The sequence below is a fragment of the Microcebus murinus genome, chromosome 5, assembly GCF_040939455.1.
Source record: "Microcebus murinus isolate Inina chromosome 5, M.murinus_Inina_mat1.0, whole genome shotgun sequence".
NCBI lineage: Eukaryota > Metazoa > Chordata > Mammalia > Primates > Cheirogaleidae > Microcebus > Microcebus murinus.
The window spans coordinates 48,698,117-48,717,548 of record NC_134108.1 but is presented as its reverse complement, the minus strand read 5'-3'; the positions used below and the strand labels follow the sequence as shown (position 1 = coordinate 48,717,548).

The 19,432-nt window shown below is 34.6% G+C and overlaps 2 protein-coding genes and 1 non-coding gene across 6 annotated transcripts in view; 2 read left to right on the top strand and 1 right to left on the bottom strand.

Moving 5' to 3' along the window:
- CDC40 (cell division cycle 40) overlaps window positions 1–19,432 on the top strand; it is a 487,800-nt gene that overhangs the window by 363,153 nt on the left and 105,215 nt on the right. The window lies entirely within an intron of this gene.
- On the top strand, window positions 4,977–5,044 carry LOC142871310 (small nucleolar RNA SNORD77). Its single transcript, XR_012919560.1, has one exon. It is a non-coding gene; the product is annotated as a small nucleolar RNA SNORD77 (small nucleolar RNA).
- Window positions 7,912–19,432, bottom strand: part of WASF1 (WASP family member 1) — a 69,599-nt gene continuing 58,078 nt past the window's right edge. For 3 of the 4 annotated variants that reach the window (XM_076003063.1, XM_076003062.1, XM_020287161.2), the window contains one exon: window positions 7,913–19,432. In XM_076003063.1, coding sequence (XP_075859178.1) covers window positions 19,363–19,432 — 70 coding nt within the window. In that variant the 3' untranslated portion in view covers window positions 7,913–19,362. The other variant, XM_076003064.1, reaches the window with a different exon arrangement.

Below are 19,432 nucleotides of genomic sequence, written 5' to 3'. Positions count from 1 at the left end.
AGAAAATATATTCCACATTCAAGCCATTATCTTTAAAAAAAAAATAATGTGTATGCCAAAGTAAGATTTTTAAAAAGGTGACATGCTAATATTAGTTTCTTTAGCTAGAGTCCATTTACACATATCTCAATGAAAGGCCGACCTGGGGTACCTCAGGGTTTGGAGAAAACTGACATTATTGAGGACTTAGGTAACATCTAACTAAATAATGAATGATCTTTTTCATCATGATTTTTTATTATTACTGCATGGTGAAGCTATACAGATATTTGTTGGATCTTTATGTTAGGTATTTTCCCTTTATACAAAATGCCTATCATATAAATGTAATTACTATTTGTTGATCTGTTGAAGAGTAATGGTAATCTTAAGCATTTAAATTGGGAGCTTGAAAATATTTTACTTAGAAGTATCATCACTTAGATACACTATCTTCTGTGATTTGGCATTTACCTAGGGTAGCTCTTCCTAAACTATCACAGCAGGAAAAGTTCAGAAGGATTCTAGTAAAGAAACATTGTGAGCATAGTACTTTTAGTTTAGCAGACAAACATCAAGAAAAACATCAAGACAGTTGGTACTGCTACTGATAAAAAAATTCACTTTGGTAGCATTATTTTTGGGTATCAAAATTGAGTATTTTGAAAGAGCTTCAGAAATTGTATATTTTCTGGAAAGACAAATCATTTCCTGCTGAAAATATAGGGTTGAATCAAGCACTTATGTTAGAGGTCTAATAAATTTTGTTGATAAATTACAAAAGCACATAAAATATATCTAAAAGGTAATTCATGCTAGGAGACTATATTAAATAAATTTATATGCATAATATATATATATATATATATATATATATATATATATATATATATATATATTTCCCCTTAATAAACCTTCTAAGAAATGAAATGAAGTATTTTAACTTTAATCAGCCTAGGAATGGTACTGTTTCATATCCCATTCTATGTTATCTTTTATTCTTTTACATTATCTCGAGAAGGACTATATCACATTTTGAATAATGGGATACCTAGCACAATTTGTCAAAAGATCTCAAAAGGTCACATCTAGAATAACGTGAGTTTTACCAAAGAAAAACAGAAGGTTCTTTAGGGTCACAGAATGTGCAAAACAGTGGGGCTAGAACTCAGCTGGCCACAGCTGGATGAAGCACCATGCTCCTTCCTCTAAAGCTATGTTTGTTGAGACATCATCACTTACAGGCTGTCTCTCAGTATTAAAATCACAAGATAGCTAAGACACCTCGAGTCATAAAATCAATCCACAATCTCAGCTCTTGGGTGTGAATTGAGAGGCATCCAGGAAGCTTTGGCCCAAAACTCTCTCAAAATGCCAAAAATCACCTGTTAATTATTATTCTTTTGGCTTACATCTTTCATTCTTTAATCTCTCTTACTAAAGATCCTATAGGTAATAAATTATTAGTGATCCACATTTTTGGTGATTAGCTTGTTAGCTCACTGCAAGTACATAATAAACCCACTAGAGATGTGGAATAATGGGACTAGTGAGTTTTGTCGGTAAGATGGGGTAAAGCATTAGTCTTTCTGCTCAGAGAAGCCAGAAATGGGTAGGACATGGTGACGTTAGCTGCAGAATTGCCCAGCACAGTGGGGAATGTGTGAGGTGGGATGAGATAGAGAGGGCCTTATGAGTGAGGTGGCAAATTTATTCTGAAAGGAGAGAATAGAAAGTATCAAAAGTAAAGTCACTCTCTTTTTCTCCACATATACATAGATATGCACTGCACATATATACACAGCTCTGTGTATGCATGTGTGTATGTTTCTTCCCTTCCCTCCCACCCCAGGCTGGCCCTTAGTTGGTCATTCTAACCAAGCATGGGTGTGGTCTTTCATAGATTTTTTTAAAAAACTCTTTTAAGATGTGGCTTTTATACATAAACACTATTTTGAAATAAATGTTTTTTTGTAGAAAATGCATATAAACCTGTAGGAAAAAAATGAGAATCCTACGATCTGGAGGTATTTTGACATAATTTATTAAGTGTTCTATGCATTTATATTTGTATAATTATGATTATGCTTGTAAGATTTTTAAGAATCTGAAAATGTATTTCCTCAAGTCTAAAAAGAAAGTATTAAATGTTCCCTTTCTAAGAAAGGGAATTATGATTATCTTCAATGTTCGTTTTTCCCTTGTGATAAAACCTAAGAGCTGCTTCCCATTGGCATACTCTATCCCTCCTCCACACTCTTGCCCTTTTGTCATGGTTTAATAGCAGTTATACTTTCAACTGCTTTTCAGAAGTCTTTATTCCTCCATCAAAAGGAAGGCAGGGCAAATTTCCCCCAAACAGACAGCTCCCTTGGGTTTAAGAATTTTCTTCACTCTCCCCTTTTTCTTAGTTGAACCCCTATCCCTTCTCTTCCTCTGTAACACAGCATGATTGTTAGTAATCTTTACTGTAGTAAAGGTAAAGTAAATCTAAAGTAATTCAAATGGTTGACACAGATTAAACTGTCTTGTTCAGACCTGTGAGTCCTATTCCTAGTTTTCAGCCCTGTGGAAGTGGGAGTGGGAGAGAGGTTGAGGGGCTGTTTGCTTGCCCTGAAGGCTTTTTTACCCCATGCTAGGTTGACTTCTCCCTTTCAGACAGGTTGTTCCTGTCTCTGGAAAAGAATATTTTCCTCTCTAGGCCAAGTCCACTCCTTTTGACATCAAAACTGCTCTCCTCGCTTCTTAGATCAACCTGCTTGTTGTCTTCAGAGCTCTGTTAGTAAATTACTGATATGCCTTCCTCTCCTGGCCTTGGGCCACCAGCTCTTTACCCAATAAACTAATCAGAGACAAACATCTCCCACTGGCAGATTCCAACCGTTAAATTTACTCTTCTCTGTCCTAGTTGTTAGATTCTTACCATAGTGAGCAGAGTGTCCCCAGCCTCTCCCTCTATCAGAATTATCTCACTCTGGTTCCCAGGAGTATAGTGCTAGAGACCCCTATCTCTGAAAAGCCTTCTTGGTGCTGTACATTCTGTCCCTGTCCCTTGGAATATCTAAGTCATGCCAGGAGAGTCATCCTTCATGAGAGTCACATTGTTCTACACATTAGAATGTTAAAAAGTTAATCATTTTTTCCCAGGAAAACAGGTATTTCACATGGTTCAACTCAATAAATGTCATCAACAGGAAAATAAATAAATCAGTTATAGTCTATTTCCACACTGAAATACTACTCTGGCAGTGAGAATGAATGAACTGGAGCCACATATATCATCATAGATGAAACATCAATTATTAAAGAAAAAAGCAAGCTGCAGAAAAATACATAGCATACCATGAATACAGTTTGAAAGCTATTCACAAAAATGCTACATATTTCTTAGGGATACACACGTGCACACATTTTCCTGACATATATATATGAAATATAAATATGAATATATGTGTGTATATTCATACATACATGTTATAAAAATACAAATAAATGCATAGAAATAATAAACACACTAAATTCATGGCAATAACTACAAGTGGCAAGGAGACAAGTATTTTCAACTGTATTGGTTAGTGTACATTTCTTAAGATGGGTAGAGAATATGTGGGTATTCATTATATAGTTTATAAATTTTAGGTATTGAATAACACAAAGAAAATGCCTTCCATTTTTGCTGTAATAGGTAATTCAGATATTTTATTAAAGTTAGCTGAAATTTTGATTGAATCATTTATTATTTACCTTCCCATAATGTAAAATTATGGTAAGAAGTTACTGGTTCTATTTTCTAAGGAAGATAGCCTTGGTGTCATTTTAAATTAATTTGACATTCCCTTTCTCTTGTTTAAGAACAAGTCACAGTCAATTCTAATTAAAACCAGCTCTTCTCTTTTCTAAAACTAACAAGGATTAAGTAGATCTGGCACTAAGTTTCTAAATGGGCATAAGCAAACTAGCAACAATTTCTACTCATCTCTATTTGGGATTCAGTGTTATAAATCACCATTGGCCAATAATAAAATCATATTTTAATGAAATATAAACTACCATTAATATTATTCCTGAATTTATGACTTTTTCATTACAATATTCAGAGAATATTTTCTGCCCTCTTGACCTCGCATCACAATGGTGTCAAGACCACATGCACAAAGCCCACATAATTAAAAAATTAATCTGTTATCAACTGGTTCATTGGTACCCTTTCTTTAAGGTACTTTTCTTTTTCTACAGATAAGACTGGCATTGTGTTTCCTTCTACCCTCATAAGGGGAAAAAAAAAGACTGATACTGTGCAGTTACTATTAATATAAGCCATAATTAATAATGTTTATGTAGTATTAGCATTTGAAAGTGTTTTCAATGTGAGCTAATTGGCCAAAATTCTTTTCTCTCAGTTTTCTTGTACAAACTATGTCACCAACATAAATAGAATCCTTGAGAAAATATTTTAAAATCGTATATTCTAAATAACAGTAGAAAATATGAAACTTTAAATTATATCTTATATTAAGAAATGAAATAAAACAATTTTAATGGTACCTCTAAAAACCATGCTTTAAATACAATTACATACTATATTCATGTGAAAATATGATATAAAATATAATATTCCTGTGAGGTGAAAATAGTTATTTTATTGGAGAAATACTAGGTGCCCAAACTTTCAACTACCAACTTCCTTAAGCTCTCAACAGTGTCCTAAGTACATATAACTTCAGGCTAATATTATTCACAACAGAATGGAATTTAGGAAAAGGTAGATCTGAAATAAAAGCTTATATACAAACATGAAAAGTCTGAATGTATATAACTTAGTCTCAAATAGCTTGTTAAAAAAGTGTACACACACATTGAATAAATAATAAAGGAAACTCGGTAAAAAGTCAACAGGTAAATCTGGGTTATGGGTATATGGTTATTCTTTGTACCATCCTTATTCTTACAACTTTTTTGTAACTTTAAAATTATTTTCAAATAAAACATTAAGAAAGATACCATGATGGTTGCATAGTTCAGCAGATTGAATCATGAAGAGATTTACCATTTGTCTGATGTATCTGGTGAAAAAAAAAAAAAAAAAAAAAAAAAAAAAAAAAAAAACATTAAGAAAAAAATTTATGGTCCAATTTTGAGGTATGGGAGAGAGAGAAGGAAGGGAGAGAGAAGAAAAGGCGCAGATGTTAAGTTTCCAGACAAGTACACAGGAATCCCCTGAGGCCTAGACCCTATAACAACTTCCAATTCTGATACTGGCTGTCATCTTTCATTAATTACAGGAAGAAAGATTTTATATGGCCAGGATTCCAGGGAAGAAAGTGCTCCTTTCTGGCCTGGGTTTGGAGACCCAAACCTTGGTTCAGAGAATAAGGCCACCCCCCCCCTAAGATATGCTCAATTTTCAGACTATTTCTGGAATGATGCAGAGAGGCTGAAAGCAAAAAGGGAAAATTCAATCATATCTGATAGATCCAGTTCCAGGCAAACCCAGACAACCTGATTAATGGAATAGCTATGGTTAAGAGTTTAGTCTGTCAGAACTATGAAGGGTCTGAGATTTTATCCTCCTTGTAAGCTAGTTTCATGGTTCCTGACAGAAGACCTGAGACGCCTGGGTAAGAAATGAAAGATTTTATTACTTAACAATAAAAGCAGGAGTCAGAATGTCAGATGTTTGCAATAGTTGAGGAGTTCCAATTCCCACAGGAGTGATGTTAATGGACCTAGATGAAGAGGGACCAGCACTTGCAGTGTGTTGCATTACAGGAGAGTAACTCTGAGCTTTGGGTACCAGTTGTTTCAGAGCAGGAAATAAGCAAGTTTACTCTTTGTCCTGGAGGGAGCTATTATCTCCTCCTTCAAGGTTGCACATTGCAAAAACAATCCTGAGAAATGACCCTGATAAAGAGAGGTTAGGGCCTTGCTGGACTACAAGAATCGCAGAGGACTGTCTCTAGCAGAGTCCCCCTCAGCAATAGTTAGATGACTAGTGTATGCTATTAGTCATAACCCAGAACGTTTTCAGCACGGAGATAATATGGAGGGATTGTCTAGGAAAAGAGAAGATAGGAACAGATGGATGGGTTGGGAAGTACAGCTCATCCAAGGTCCTACCTTTGTTTAAGAAGTAGAAGAGGTAAAAGAAGAAGGTCCCTATCAAATAAGGAGGCTGGAACCTACCAAGGAGAATGGGAAAGATTGCTCTTGTTTGTATTGTCTGTTTCTGTCCCTTAGCAGCTGCTTTTCTTCCCCTGAGCTCTTCCTTTTGTCCTTTGTGCTCTATGAGATGGCACTTTGGTGGCTGGCCCTAGTTTGGGCTGCTTTTCTCTCTGGTTTGGAAAATATCCTCTCCTAGGTATTAGCTGCAGTCATTTACATCCTGCCCCTCCTTTGCATCTTAGGCCTCACTAAAGGTTCCAACTTCACAGTGAAACTAATAGACTTTAATTTTTCAAACATTCAAAAACTTTTCTCAGTTCTATGCTTTCAAAGTTCCCAAGTTGCTACAATGCTAATTTTTTAACCAAATTTTTTTTACTTTTTAGTCACATATGGCTTCCATCCATTCCACAAAACACTGAACATTTTCTTTTCGAAGTGTTCAAAAGATTGAACACTTTTTCATTTATTGAACACTTTCTTTATCCTGTCCAATGCGTTAATGCTAGGGATAAAAGGTTAACAAGACATTGTTGCTGTTCCCAAAGATTTTTAAATATCTGCCTAGAAAATCCAAGGGCATCCATAAACTATTAGTGTTATTAGGCAAGTTCAGCTAGTTGCTAGAAATGTACCAATATTTGGAAAAATATTATGTATCAGCATTTAGAAAACATAATAAAAAGATACCTTAAACTGTAACTAAAAAGATTATAAGGTATCTGACAATAACATAACTGTAAAAAGGTATTGAGTTAGACTGTTTTCTGTTCTGTTATTTATGAATTGTTAAGACCAAAAGCAAGAACCAAAGCTTCAAAAGTACACCGTTTGTAGGAACACCACCATGAACCAAACACAAATGGGACCAGACTCCTCTCTCTAGGAAATGCAGATTTACCACCTCTACCACCACTCTTGTTCTGTGTGTTAAGTAGAGGACTGACAATGACAAAGCGGTAGTGGTCAGAAGTGGCCACATAAAGAGTGTGGTATCTATGGTTATAGCTGAGTAGGGATGGGTAGGGCAGAAGGTTCAAGCAACTGACAGAGACTGGAGATGCCTAACTATGTGTTTTCTAGCTGGTTGCTGGCTAAATTACAAAATCTGAAGGCCAGGCCTGATGTTGCCATCTAAGTGAGGAGAGGGAATCCTTGGGAAAGGCTGGACATGTTCCCTGAAAACTGGGGTCATATTCTACACGCACAATCTATGCATAGACAGCAATCTATTCAATTCCAAACAAAATCTCAAAAAAGGCATTTATGATATTTGATAAATTGGTCCTAAAGTTCATTTGGAAGAATAAAGCAGCAAGAACAGCCAAGATTATTTTAAAAAGAAGCAAAAGACTTAGAAATCTATTGTAATTAGGAAAATGTATTGTTGCTATAGAGGACTATTATACCACCAACTTATTTACACATGGGAATGTGATATATGAGAGAGGTAGCATTACAATTTAGTGGAGAGAGGAATATAATAATTTTTATTTATGATGAAAAATGATATTAGATTCCTTATCTCATACTGTAAACAAAAATAAATTCCAGATGGTTAAAAACTTAATATGAAAAGCTAACTTTTAAAGCTTTCAGAAGAAATTATATGAAAATATCTTTATGATGTCAGGGTACAAAAGATGTTTTTAAAACAGACATGAAAAGTACAAACCACAAAGGAAAATAATAGTAAATTGACTACATATTAAAATTTAAAACTTCTGTATGGTAAAACTCATATTCAAAGTTAAAAGATAAGGTAGAGATTGGGAGAAGCTATTTATAATTCCTATTATTATATAATATAAATCAATAAGAAAAAGATAACTATTCTATTAAAAATGGGCAAAGAATATTAGCAGACAATAGGATGGGGAAATTAAATAGCCAGCAAACATGGAAAAAATGATAACTAAAGAGATATTATTTCACATTTACCAGAAATGCAAAGATTATCAAATAGTATCTATTCTTGTTGGAACTATCAGACAGAGAATTTTAAAACAATGATTTTAAAGGCTCTAGTGGAAAAGGTAGACAACGTGCATGAACAAAAGGGGAATGTCAGCAGAGAGATGAAAACTATAAGAAAGAATGAACTGAAAATGCTAGAATAAAAAGTCTGATAATAGATTGGTAGAATGCCCTTGACATTAGCAGACTCAAAACACCCAAAGAATGAATCAGTGAATTTCAAAAATATGAAAGAGGTACAGCTATACTAGCTTCGATCCTTTATGAGAAAGTAAACTATAAGCTACTTCACATCTATATGTTCCTTATCTTGCCTTATGTCCGTGGTATATAATAACTATTAGTAAATATTAGTTGAATGAATGAAATAAATGAGGAAAGGAGATAAATGACACATGGAACTTTTCTTAAAGAAAGCAAGGTTCAAGTATAAGGATGGAAACACTACCCTTTTAGCTTCATGCACCACAATAATCTGTTTATTTCTGATTCTATATTTTTAGCACCTCACAGTAACTAATTCTGATAATAATGACACCCATTCATTCATTCTTTCATTATTTTAATGGACATTTACTGCAGGCCCCTATGTACTATGGCCTATACTGAGGGCTGGGAATACAAAAATGAACAAGACACAGTTCTCAAGATTCTCACAATCTAATAGAAGGAGCGAGTAATATCAACAAATTATAATACATTTTGATAAGTGCTACATTAGTATCTTTTTGAAAATAGAAATGATGCCCACAATATTCTTTTTTAAAAAGCAGAGAAATTCATAACATTGACTTTGGACATGAGCTACCAAAATCAGAATCAGATAGACCTGGATTAAAATCCAGACCTTATACAGGCTTACTTGACATAAGCTGTGAGAATGGGTCAAGTTACAACTTCTTTAAACCTCAGCTTTCTTCTGCAAAATGGAGAAAATATCATTTCCTACCTCATCCTATTGTTAGAAGGATTAAATAAGAGAAAGAATGTAAACTACTTAGGACAGTGCCTGCCATGAAAACAGATGGCTGATATGGGGTGGTAACAGTAGTAAAACTTCCTTCATAGTATGTAAAGTTTTATCCCTTAATTATCTGAAAAGGAGATCTATCCAGAATGATTTATTTCTTAAGGATGCTAGAGGGCTAATATTTTATTTTAACTAAACATGTATTATACCAAGAACTGGGAGTAAAAAGAAGAGAAAGACACAATCTCTACCCTGTAGCAGAGGTATTATCAGTGGTACCTGTTAGGGTATCATTTGTAATCAACAAAGATTCTACAGTCACTAAAAAGTTACAATAGAATTGAAGTATAAATAAATGTTTCAAACATATTTTCCCTCCCTCAAGCAAGAATGCTTCAAAGTGAAGTGCTGCTGGGGAATTCTGATTCATGATGAAGTTTCTGCAAGTTGTTCAACTTCAAACAGCATCCTGTAAGTCCCTGAGCAGTAAACTGGGAGCCATCTGACAGGTCTGCACTTGCTTTTTCTTATTCCTCAAAATACTCCGGGGATTCACTATTTCCATTTATATAAGCCTCTGTATCTATGCTTTGAACACTTTCCTTTGTTAGTTAAAAATAACCTGGATTGTTCACAGTTTTCTTTTTTTTCTCTTGATGTGTTTTTAAATACAGCTGCATACAACAAACAGTTTAATTGTGGCCTTAAAGAACTCAGTTACAATTTGGAAATTGTGCATTTTATGTAAGTCACGCTCATGATAAAATAATGGTTTGGCTATTAATATTTACTTTTTAAGAGTACCCCAAGTGGTTTTCATATTAATTTCTTTTTTATTGATAAATGAGCTAGCCAATATCTTCTGATAATGGTGGACTAGGTAATTTGGGTTTACCTTCTTGCTGAGGACATTTAGAAAAGCTGGGCAAAATATTAAAGGTATATGCTTGAACCAATTGAGAGCTAACAAGGTAGTAAAGAATTATAGGCCAACAACTGGGGGTGTTTGATAGCTTAGTATTTAGGATCACTTTTCTCCTGGATGATTCCTGAGAGGACTACTGAGAAAATAGCAGTACTTGTGACCCCCTCATGGTGCTAGGAAGATAGGAACTGGAGTGTGGGACTGGCCATAGGGGGAGGCCAGTTGAACCTCATCACTTTAGGTTGACACCCTAAAGGGCTGAACCCTGGGAGTAAAGGTGAATTCAAAGCATACAAGCCTTCCGAGAACTGCAACTCAATCTTACTGAATAGGGGATCCCAGATATTGGAATTATCAGATATAGAATATAAAATAGCTATCCTTATTACATTTAAGGAGATAAAAGATAAGATTTAAAATGTTCACAGAGAACTAGAAACTTTTTAAAAATTGGAAATTCTAGGAATGATAAACACATAACAGAAACTGGGAACTCAGTCAATGGGTACAATAGATTAGACACAGATTAAGTTAACTACAAAAGAGGTCAGAAGAAGATATTCACATGAAACACAGAGAAAAAGATGAGAAATACAGAATAAAGATTAAGAAACAAAGAGGGAACAGTGAGAAAGTCTAACATGTGGGTAATTGAAATTCCAGGAGGAAAAGAAAGAAAATAGGGCAGAGACCTTTTTAAAGAGATAATGACTGAAAAAATTCCAAAACTGATGAAAGACATCAAGCCACAGATTCAATAAATCCTTCGGATTCCAAGAATGATAACTAAAAAGAAACCCGTAATATCACAACAGGTTCTATTGACATTAAAAGGACAATAAGAACATATTATAAACAATTTTATGCTAATAAATTCAACAATTTAGGTGAAATGGACATAACTGAAAATCTAAATAACCTATTAATTAAGTCAAATCTTTTATAAAAAAACCACCCCACCCACAAAGAAAACTCTAAGCACAAATGGCTTCACTGGTGAATTTTATCAAACATTTAAAAAATAATAATACCATTCTCATACAAACTCTCAGAATATAGAGGAGGGAACACTTTTATGAGGCCAGATCAATACCAAAAGAAAAATCTGTCAAATAAATTAAAAAAAAAAAAGAAAACTATTATTTTTCCTAAGCAGCAATATAAAAATCTTTAACAAAACATTAGCAAATCTAATCCATCAATATATAAAAAGATCATGATTAATTCTAGAAATGCAAGGTTGATTTAATATTTAATAATTAATGTAATCCATCATATTAGTAAGATAAAGGAGAAAAAGCTATCATTAGTTAAATAGATATAGAAAAAACATATGACAAAATTCAAGGCCAAATCAAGATTTAAAACTTTCAGCAAATTTGGACTTATTCAATCTGGTAAAGGGTATCTACAAAAACCCTGCACCTAACATCATACTTAATGGTAAAATATAGAATGTTTTCCCATGAAATATGAGATCAAAGCGAAGATGCTGCTCTTACCACTCCTATTCAACATTGTGCTGGAAGTCCCAGCCAGAGTAATAAAACAAGAAAAAGAAATAAAAGACTCACAGATCAGAAATAAAGTACACTGTCTCTATTCACAGATGGCAAGATTGTTTAAAATTTCTAAGAAACCTACAAAACAACTATTAGAATAGTGAGTTTAGTAAGTGTGTAGGAGACAAAGTCAATATACAAAAATCAATTGTACTTGTGTACACTAACAGCCAACAACTGGAAAGTAAAATTTTTCAAATTTAAATACTATACTGTCAAGAACATAAAATACTTTAGGAAGACATATAAAATCTCTACACTGAAAACTATGAAACACTGCTAAAAGAATTTAAGAGGACTTAAGTAAACAGAGATAAACCATGCTCATTGATTGAAAGACTCAATATTGTTAAGCTGTCAATTCTCCTCCAAGTTGAGCTACAGAGTCAATACAATTCCAGTCAAAATACCCCCAAATTTTTTTTTCAACAAATTAGGCTTATTCTAAAATTCGAGAATTGCAAAGGACTTAGAATATCTAAAGTAATCTTGAAAAAGAACAAATTGGAGAGTTTACAGTACCTCAATCCAAAACTTGCAAAAGGTACCAGTAATCATTGTGTGGTATTAGCAGAGGACTGAAAAATAAACCAATGGGACAGTAGAGAGCCCAGAAATATACCCTTACATAGTCATCTGATTTTTGACAAAGATACCAAAGCAATCTGTAGTGGCCATGAAAATGTACCATTCATATCTCCTGGTGAGGAAAACATAGTTGACTAAAGGCCCCAGCTGCTGGCCTTCTGCATCTATTACACTACCCTGTTTATGCTGAAGCCAAGCTTACCTCATTCTACTCCCAGCCAATGACTGAGCACATCCCCATAGGCCTGGACAAAACTTTCTTAGAATAGTGCTGTAACCTAACTTTCTAACTAGTTCTCCTTTTTCTCTCCTTGTCATCTGGTTTCACATGCCTTCTCTGGCCCCCCCTCCCCTTTTTCCTTCCTTCATAGATTGCCGCCACTAAATCTCTTATATATCTAATCCTGTCTTGTCATTTGCATCTTCAAGGACCTAAACTAATATAGGTGGTAACAGAAGTAGTCTGAAAACATACGTGTTAGGAGAAAGTTTTAGACTGGCTTCCTCATTACCTGGTGGGCAAAGAGAATATCATCCTGAGTGGTATGTTGGGCATGGATAGTCCCTGGCACAAGGTAGTGGCCAAAGTACTGAAGACTTCACCAATGATAACCAGGGAAAACATCCTGGAAAAGAGAATTCCCTTGCATGTGCAACGATTCAGGCATTTGAATGAAATGGAGAAAACTGACTTCAAGGACAGTAGGCTGGTTATTGCTAAGTTGCTATGATGCTCTGCAGAGGAATAATGACAAAGTGAGGGCTGTTAACAAGCAGTTACAGTCTAAGTGTAAAAGCTTAGTTTGGTAGCTTACAATTAGGCCCTTATTTCTTGCTCTGAAAGAGCAGATACAGCTGAGAAGCTTACTGAAGATCTGTTCATTAGAGAGTTCTAGTGACATTTAAATGCTCAGTTGAAGCCCATTTGCAATGTTAAGGCCAAGTAAACTTGCCAAGGGCACATGAACAGAGTGACCACAGTGGCAGAAATGAAGGCTATGTAATAAACTCCATTTGCCAAGGCCACTATAGCTATTGCTGCTTCTGAATGCCTAATTGGTTGGCTGTCCATTTGATTTTAAAATGCATAAAGAGCCAAGTATGATAAAGATAATCTTGAAGAAAAACAAGGTGGAAAGGCTTGCTTTCTGGAAATCAACACTTACTATAAGGCTGTAACAATTAAAACACTATGATACTTGTATAAGGATAGACCACTTGAATAGAATCAAGTCTATAAATAGATTCATGTGTGTATCTATACGGTCATCATTACATAGTCATATCACAGTTATGTATCAACATAAATACATATGTATAATTATTTTTTGTCTATGCTTATGTATTTTTGATAAATTGGCTCTGCAGAGCAGTGGCAAAGGGACAATCTTTCTAATAAATGGTGCCGTCTTGACTGGATACTCACATAAAAACAAAATAAAACTTAACCCCTACCTCACACCACATATATAAAAATCAATTTCAGATGGATTATAGATATAAATGTGAAGGGTAAAACAACAAAGTCTCTAGAAGACAATATAGGAGAACCATTTATAACCTTGGCATAAGGAAATATTTAAATAGGACACAGAAAGTACTAACCATAAAAAGAAAAAACATGGATTACATTAAATTAGTAACTTCTTTTCAAAGAAGATTAAAGTGAGAAGATAAGCCACAGAGATATAACTAATAAACATATATAAAGATGCTCAACCTTGTAAGTAATCAGAAAAAAATATATAAATCACAATGAGATATTGCCATACTCTCACTAGAATGCCAAGATTAATGCCAGAGGGTGGCAAAGATGTGGACCAACAGGAATTCTCAGACTGATGGTGGGAATTTAAATTGGTACAACTTTGGAAAACAATTTGGCATTATCTACTGAAGTTGAAAATATGCATATCCTAGATTTAGTAATTCCACCTCTATATATAAACCTAACAGAAACGCCTGCACATGAACAAGAAACACATGCAAAAATATTCACAGCAATTTTATGTGTAAAAGCCCCAAACTGCATACTAAAATATCCATGAATAGTAGAAAGGATACATTGTGGTATATTTATACCATGGACTACTATAAAGCAATGAAAATGAATAAAGCAGTTACACTAACAACAGGGTTGAATCTCACAAACAAAATTTTAAGAGAAAACAGACACAAAAAGCATATACTGAAAAGTTCATTTATATAAAGCCCTCAAAATAGGCAAAACTAAACTACAGCATTCAGAAACACATGCTTAGATGGCAAAGATCTAGAAAGAAGCCAGAAAGTGACTACCATAAATCAGGATATTGGCTACCCTCGGGGTTGGTGTTAGGAAAAGGGTGGTGATTAGGAGGTGGCATGAGAGGAGCTTCTGGAGTGAAATCAATATTCTGTTTCTTGGCCTGGATGGTGGTTACATTGTGATAGATTACTAACCTGAAAATTTTACGCACTTTTCTGTATACATTTTGTAATAAAAAAAAGATTAAACAACCAAACAGAAAGAATGGTCTGGTTTTTGATATCAAGATGAAAAGCCTAGTATTTGGTTAGTAGCCCTTTTCTTTGAGTTATTTTATTAATAATGGTAAGCAGTTTACACTGAATTACTCACATTCTTTTGCTGAGACCCTATACCAGACATTTCAGAGATGGCTGGGTAAGGGTAAAAAGTTTATTGCCAAAGAGCTGTGGAAAATTAGCTACACCAAGAATCAAACCTAAAAATTTGGATTCATTTTAATATGCTCTAAAAAACACAATTAATAGTATCAAGCATAAGTATTTTTTGAGCTGAGGGAAGTGTCTTCAAAAGAAAAAGGATTCCTGCTAAAAGAGTAAATAAGAAAGATAAGATAACTCAGACATGAAAGGGATAGACAAAAAGTTAAATCCCAAAAAGCCTCCCTTTGCTGCTGCTTTGTTTCAAATTATATAACTTTCATGGCAAAATTATCTTTGACTGAATCTTTAGAAGTAAGTTTCTAGGTTTAAAAGATAACAGAATAAAGGGCAGCTGAGCATGTTACAATGGGAATAAGGAAGAAATTCTGCAGGTGTAACAGGAGAAAAAGGAGGCACTGCATAATAAGCCTAAGTAGAAAGAAAACTAAGATGATGTTCAGTCTAGGGGAGTGGAATGAAAAGTCTTAAAAAGACAGGAAGATTCACCTGCATGATTTAACAATCCAGGAGAGTCTGTGAATGCACTTAATGAGAAACGGAGCTCAAACTAGCATTAAAGCAAACTGGATGAGAAGAATTGCAACATGGGAGTTTAATCATGGGATTAAGATGTTAAGAAGACTAGTCAATCTTCCCTAGAAACAGTCCTTCTATCTCACTTAAAAACCCCAATTCTGGACAAATTCAATTGTTTGCTTCTTGCAATGGTCTTCAGACTACTAGGGGTGGAGGGGAAATCACATATTATATATTGGAGCCATTATACATTCATGGTCACCAACATCAACAATGACTTACCTTAATATTGTCTGATAATTTCCTCTTTCCCTGGTAAGCAGTCTCATTTTTCATGATGACTAATTCAAACCATCTCTACTTTTCCTAAAACTGTTGACACTCCTCCTGTTCCCCAGTCACCCTGAGCAGTGTTGTCATTTACTTCAAAGAGAAAATTGGTGCCCTTATCTCAATTTTTTGGCACCAGACCTTCAAATTTAAGTGCTTACACCCATCCTATTCTCCTTCCTAAATATTAGATTTCCTTCCACAAATATAAAATTAATCCTTCCCTCTAACCATGTCAGTGATCCTCTCCCTGCCTATGTCCCAAACTGTATCACCCAGCCTCCCAAATTTGTTTCTCCTCTAATGTTCCTCCTATCAGTAAGCTAGGACCCTGGAAGTCATCCTTGACTCTTTCCTCTCCAATTACCAAGTCTGGTATATTCCACATCCTAAATTATCTCTTGAATCTATCTCATCAATCTCCTCTGCCACCACTATAAATTTGTCACCTATTCTAATAGCCTGACTGGTCTCTTGACTTCCAAACTGATTTCTAATCCATATCACTTTGCAACCACCAGACATCTTTCCAAAATGCTATACTGGCATGTCACTTCTCCAATTTTACTTCCCATGGAATAAAATGCAAACTCCTTAATACTAAGACCCCCTCATGATTTGCTCCTGCTTCTCTTTCTAATGTATTTCTAGCCATTCCACTGCTTGCATTTCAATGCCTGCAACAAGCATTTTCAGACATTCTCATACCGTTTCCTTTGCCTGGGAGTCTCTTTACCCTCACTTCAACAGGTCCACCTCAAACCTTCAATGTCACTTTCTCTTGGAGGCCTTTCCTGACTTCCTAGACTAGGACTGGTGTCTGTGCTATGAGCTTCCCTAACAAAACATTCATTGTTCTTTGTTAATTTATCTGTATAGTCAGAAAGTAGGGCTCTGTCTATTCACTTTTGTGCCCTAATAGCAAGAAGAGTCTCAAAACTCTGCAGTCATCAAAAAATGTTGTTGAATAAATGAAAAGAAATATAATAATTTATACTAAAAAGAAATATAAAAATAAACCATTAATAATAGGAGATGTGCTCCTTTATCCAGAAAGGCCTACATAAATAGTTCCTATAGATTTTCATTAAAGTTAGAAGTGCAACACTTCATGGCTTTTGTAGGTAAGAATGAAGTTGCAGTGGAAGACATATTGTGATTTAAAGGCTTTTGTATCTTTTATATTGTTTCCAGGTCAGAAGGTGGATGGGGAATTTTATTACTCTGGGTGACATCCGTGCTCTATATAAAAAGAGTAGTATGGAAAAGCTAACCTAAAGGCAGGGGAGATTAATAAGAAATTTATCAAGGCCAGGCGCAGTGGCTCACGCCTGTAATCATAGTACTCTGGGAGGCTGAGGCGGGCAGATTGCTCGAGGTCAGGAGTTCGAAACCAGCCTGAGCAAGAGCGAGACCCCGTCTCTACTATAAATAGAAAGAAAATAATTGGCCAACTAATATATACAGAAAAAATTAGCCAGGCATGGTAGCACATGCCTGTAGTCCCAGCTACTCGGGAGGCTGAGGCAGCAGGATTGCTTGAGCCCAGGAGTTTGAGGTTGCTGTGAGTTAGGCTGATGCCACGGCACTCACTCCAGCCTGGGCAACAAAGCGAAACTGTCTCAAAAACAAAAAATTTTTTTTATCAAAAAGCCTTTGAGTGTAACACACACACATACACATATACACAAGGATCACACTTATCTAGATACTATTAATATAAAATATTGGAAATCATTACAAATAAACAGAAAAGAGAAGAAACTATAAATATACTGAGAAAGATGACTTCAATACATGTTCAGTTGTGTTTAATTTTTTTTTTCTAAAGGAAAAAAAGTCAGAGCAGCTGGCCTTACAATAATAAAAAGGTATTGATGACTAGCCTTTTAAAAAAGTATCTGAAACGTTCATTCAAGGCTGGTATTCACTCTTTATTCAGAGCTGGTTGTTGGGCTTGAAAAGCAACAGAGATTACTGATGCATTCTAGAGAACACAAATAAATTTGTTCTTAGTACAGCAATGAATAAGGGAGGAAAAAATGTATTCTCTGTATTACAAGGATCCTATGCATTCTGTTTGGCTTCAGTAAGATGACTTTAATTAATTATAAGTTATATGGCACAATTTATAAATATCATAATTTGATATTCCTTTTCATTAGTTCAACATGGCAAAGCTATAAACCCTGATATTGCATGATTAATATCTTGCATTGGCTTATTTGCATTTTTTTTACTAAGTGGATATTACGGAGATAATAGATTCTAAAATGAATTCTTGAACTACTTAGGAGCTTTAAATAATTTATTTTATAGTTGTTTCAGTTTAGGGAAGTGGTTAAAAAAGCTGGGGTTAAGACAAATGTAGTGAAATAAAAACGAAAAAAATAAACAGCAGTGGGATATTTACTAAGGGCAAATTTCAAGCTGTGTTTTGAAAGTAATTCATGAGAATTCCCATTAAATCAAAACAATTGATCAATTTTGCTCTCTGCCTTAAAAAGTGGCTTCAGAAATACTAATAATTTTAACCTTCGGCTAAAAGAGTCATTCCTATACTTTCCATTTATTAAAATACACACATACCAAATTTTGATGAAATTAGGAATAATTTTACATCAACTATGCTACTGAAATTAGTGGAGAAAGAAATTTTAAACAGGAGCAGTGCCTAGGAAGAAATAATTTTAAGAGTCCTAGTGGACAAAAGAAAGGGAGGGTGGGGATTTCTAAACCTGATTATCAGAAGAGATGTTGTGAGTTGTTTGTTTAAGACAACACTCCTGCTGTCTTGTGAATAATCTATTTGGCAAGCTCAAATAAGTAATAACTGTGATGCAAAATGTTATGAGTATCATTTGAGGAAAGCTTATAATAAGAGAATTATAGAAATTCAAAAGGCACATGAACTCCGGCTGTGGTAATCAGAGAAGACTTCATGAAAATACAAATGTGAGGTGGTTATTAAAGAAAGGGTAGGGCTTTCTAAAAGTGGAATAGAGCAAGGTGTTTCATAATTTACAGAATTCAACCCAAATGAAGATTTTTCTTATTTATCTTTTAATAAACATTTATAACATGAAAATGCCTTAGAAGTCATCTCGTCTGCCCCAATAAGTTATAAAAAGCAATGGTGATAGCTTAAAATGTCTTGTAAATCTGAAGCTTACAAATATCTCTTACTTAGGAAAAGATACAGAGAAACTCCCTTCCCTGCCACAGTAACTGCATTTCATCCCTAACACCACTGCTGCTAGCTATTTCCCCCTCCTTCACCATTATGGGGGAAAGAGAAGAGGAAGAAACAGTGTCACAAAGGTCAAAAGGATTGGAAGTTTCAAGGAGGGAGAATAAATACAGAATAAAGATTAAATGAATTAAGGACTAAAAAGCATTCACTGGATTTGGTAATATGCAGGTAAATGGGTAACCTCAACCAAATGACGCAAATTGTATCCCCATGGTATACAATTCATTTTTTCTGACTCTGCTTGTATATGATCTTGTTGAATAGTAAAATAATTCAATAAGAAGACAATCATTCACTACCCAGTAACTTTCATTCTTCTTAGGGTATTAAAACTGACCATTGACTGATCTGTTCCAAAAGTCTCTCAGCAAGTTAAGATGAATATTTAGGGTAAAAGGTTATTTTGATTTTAAAATGGACACGACATATTTGGCTTTGTCAGTCTGCAGGTATTTATTTTCTTATCTTCCGGGAATGTT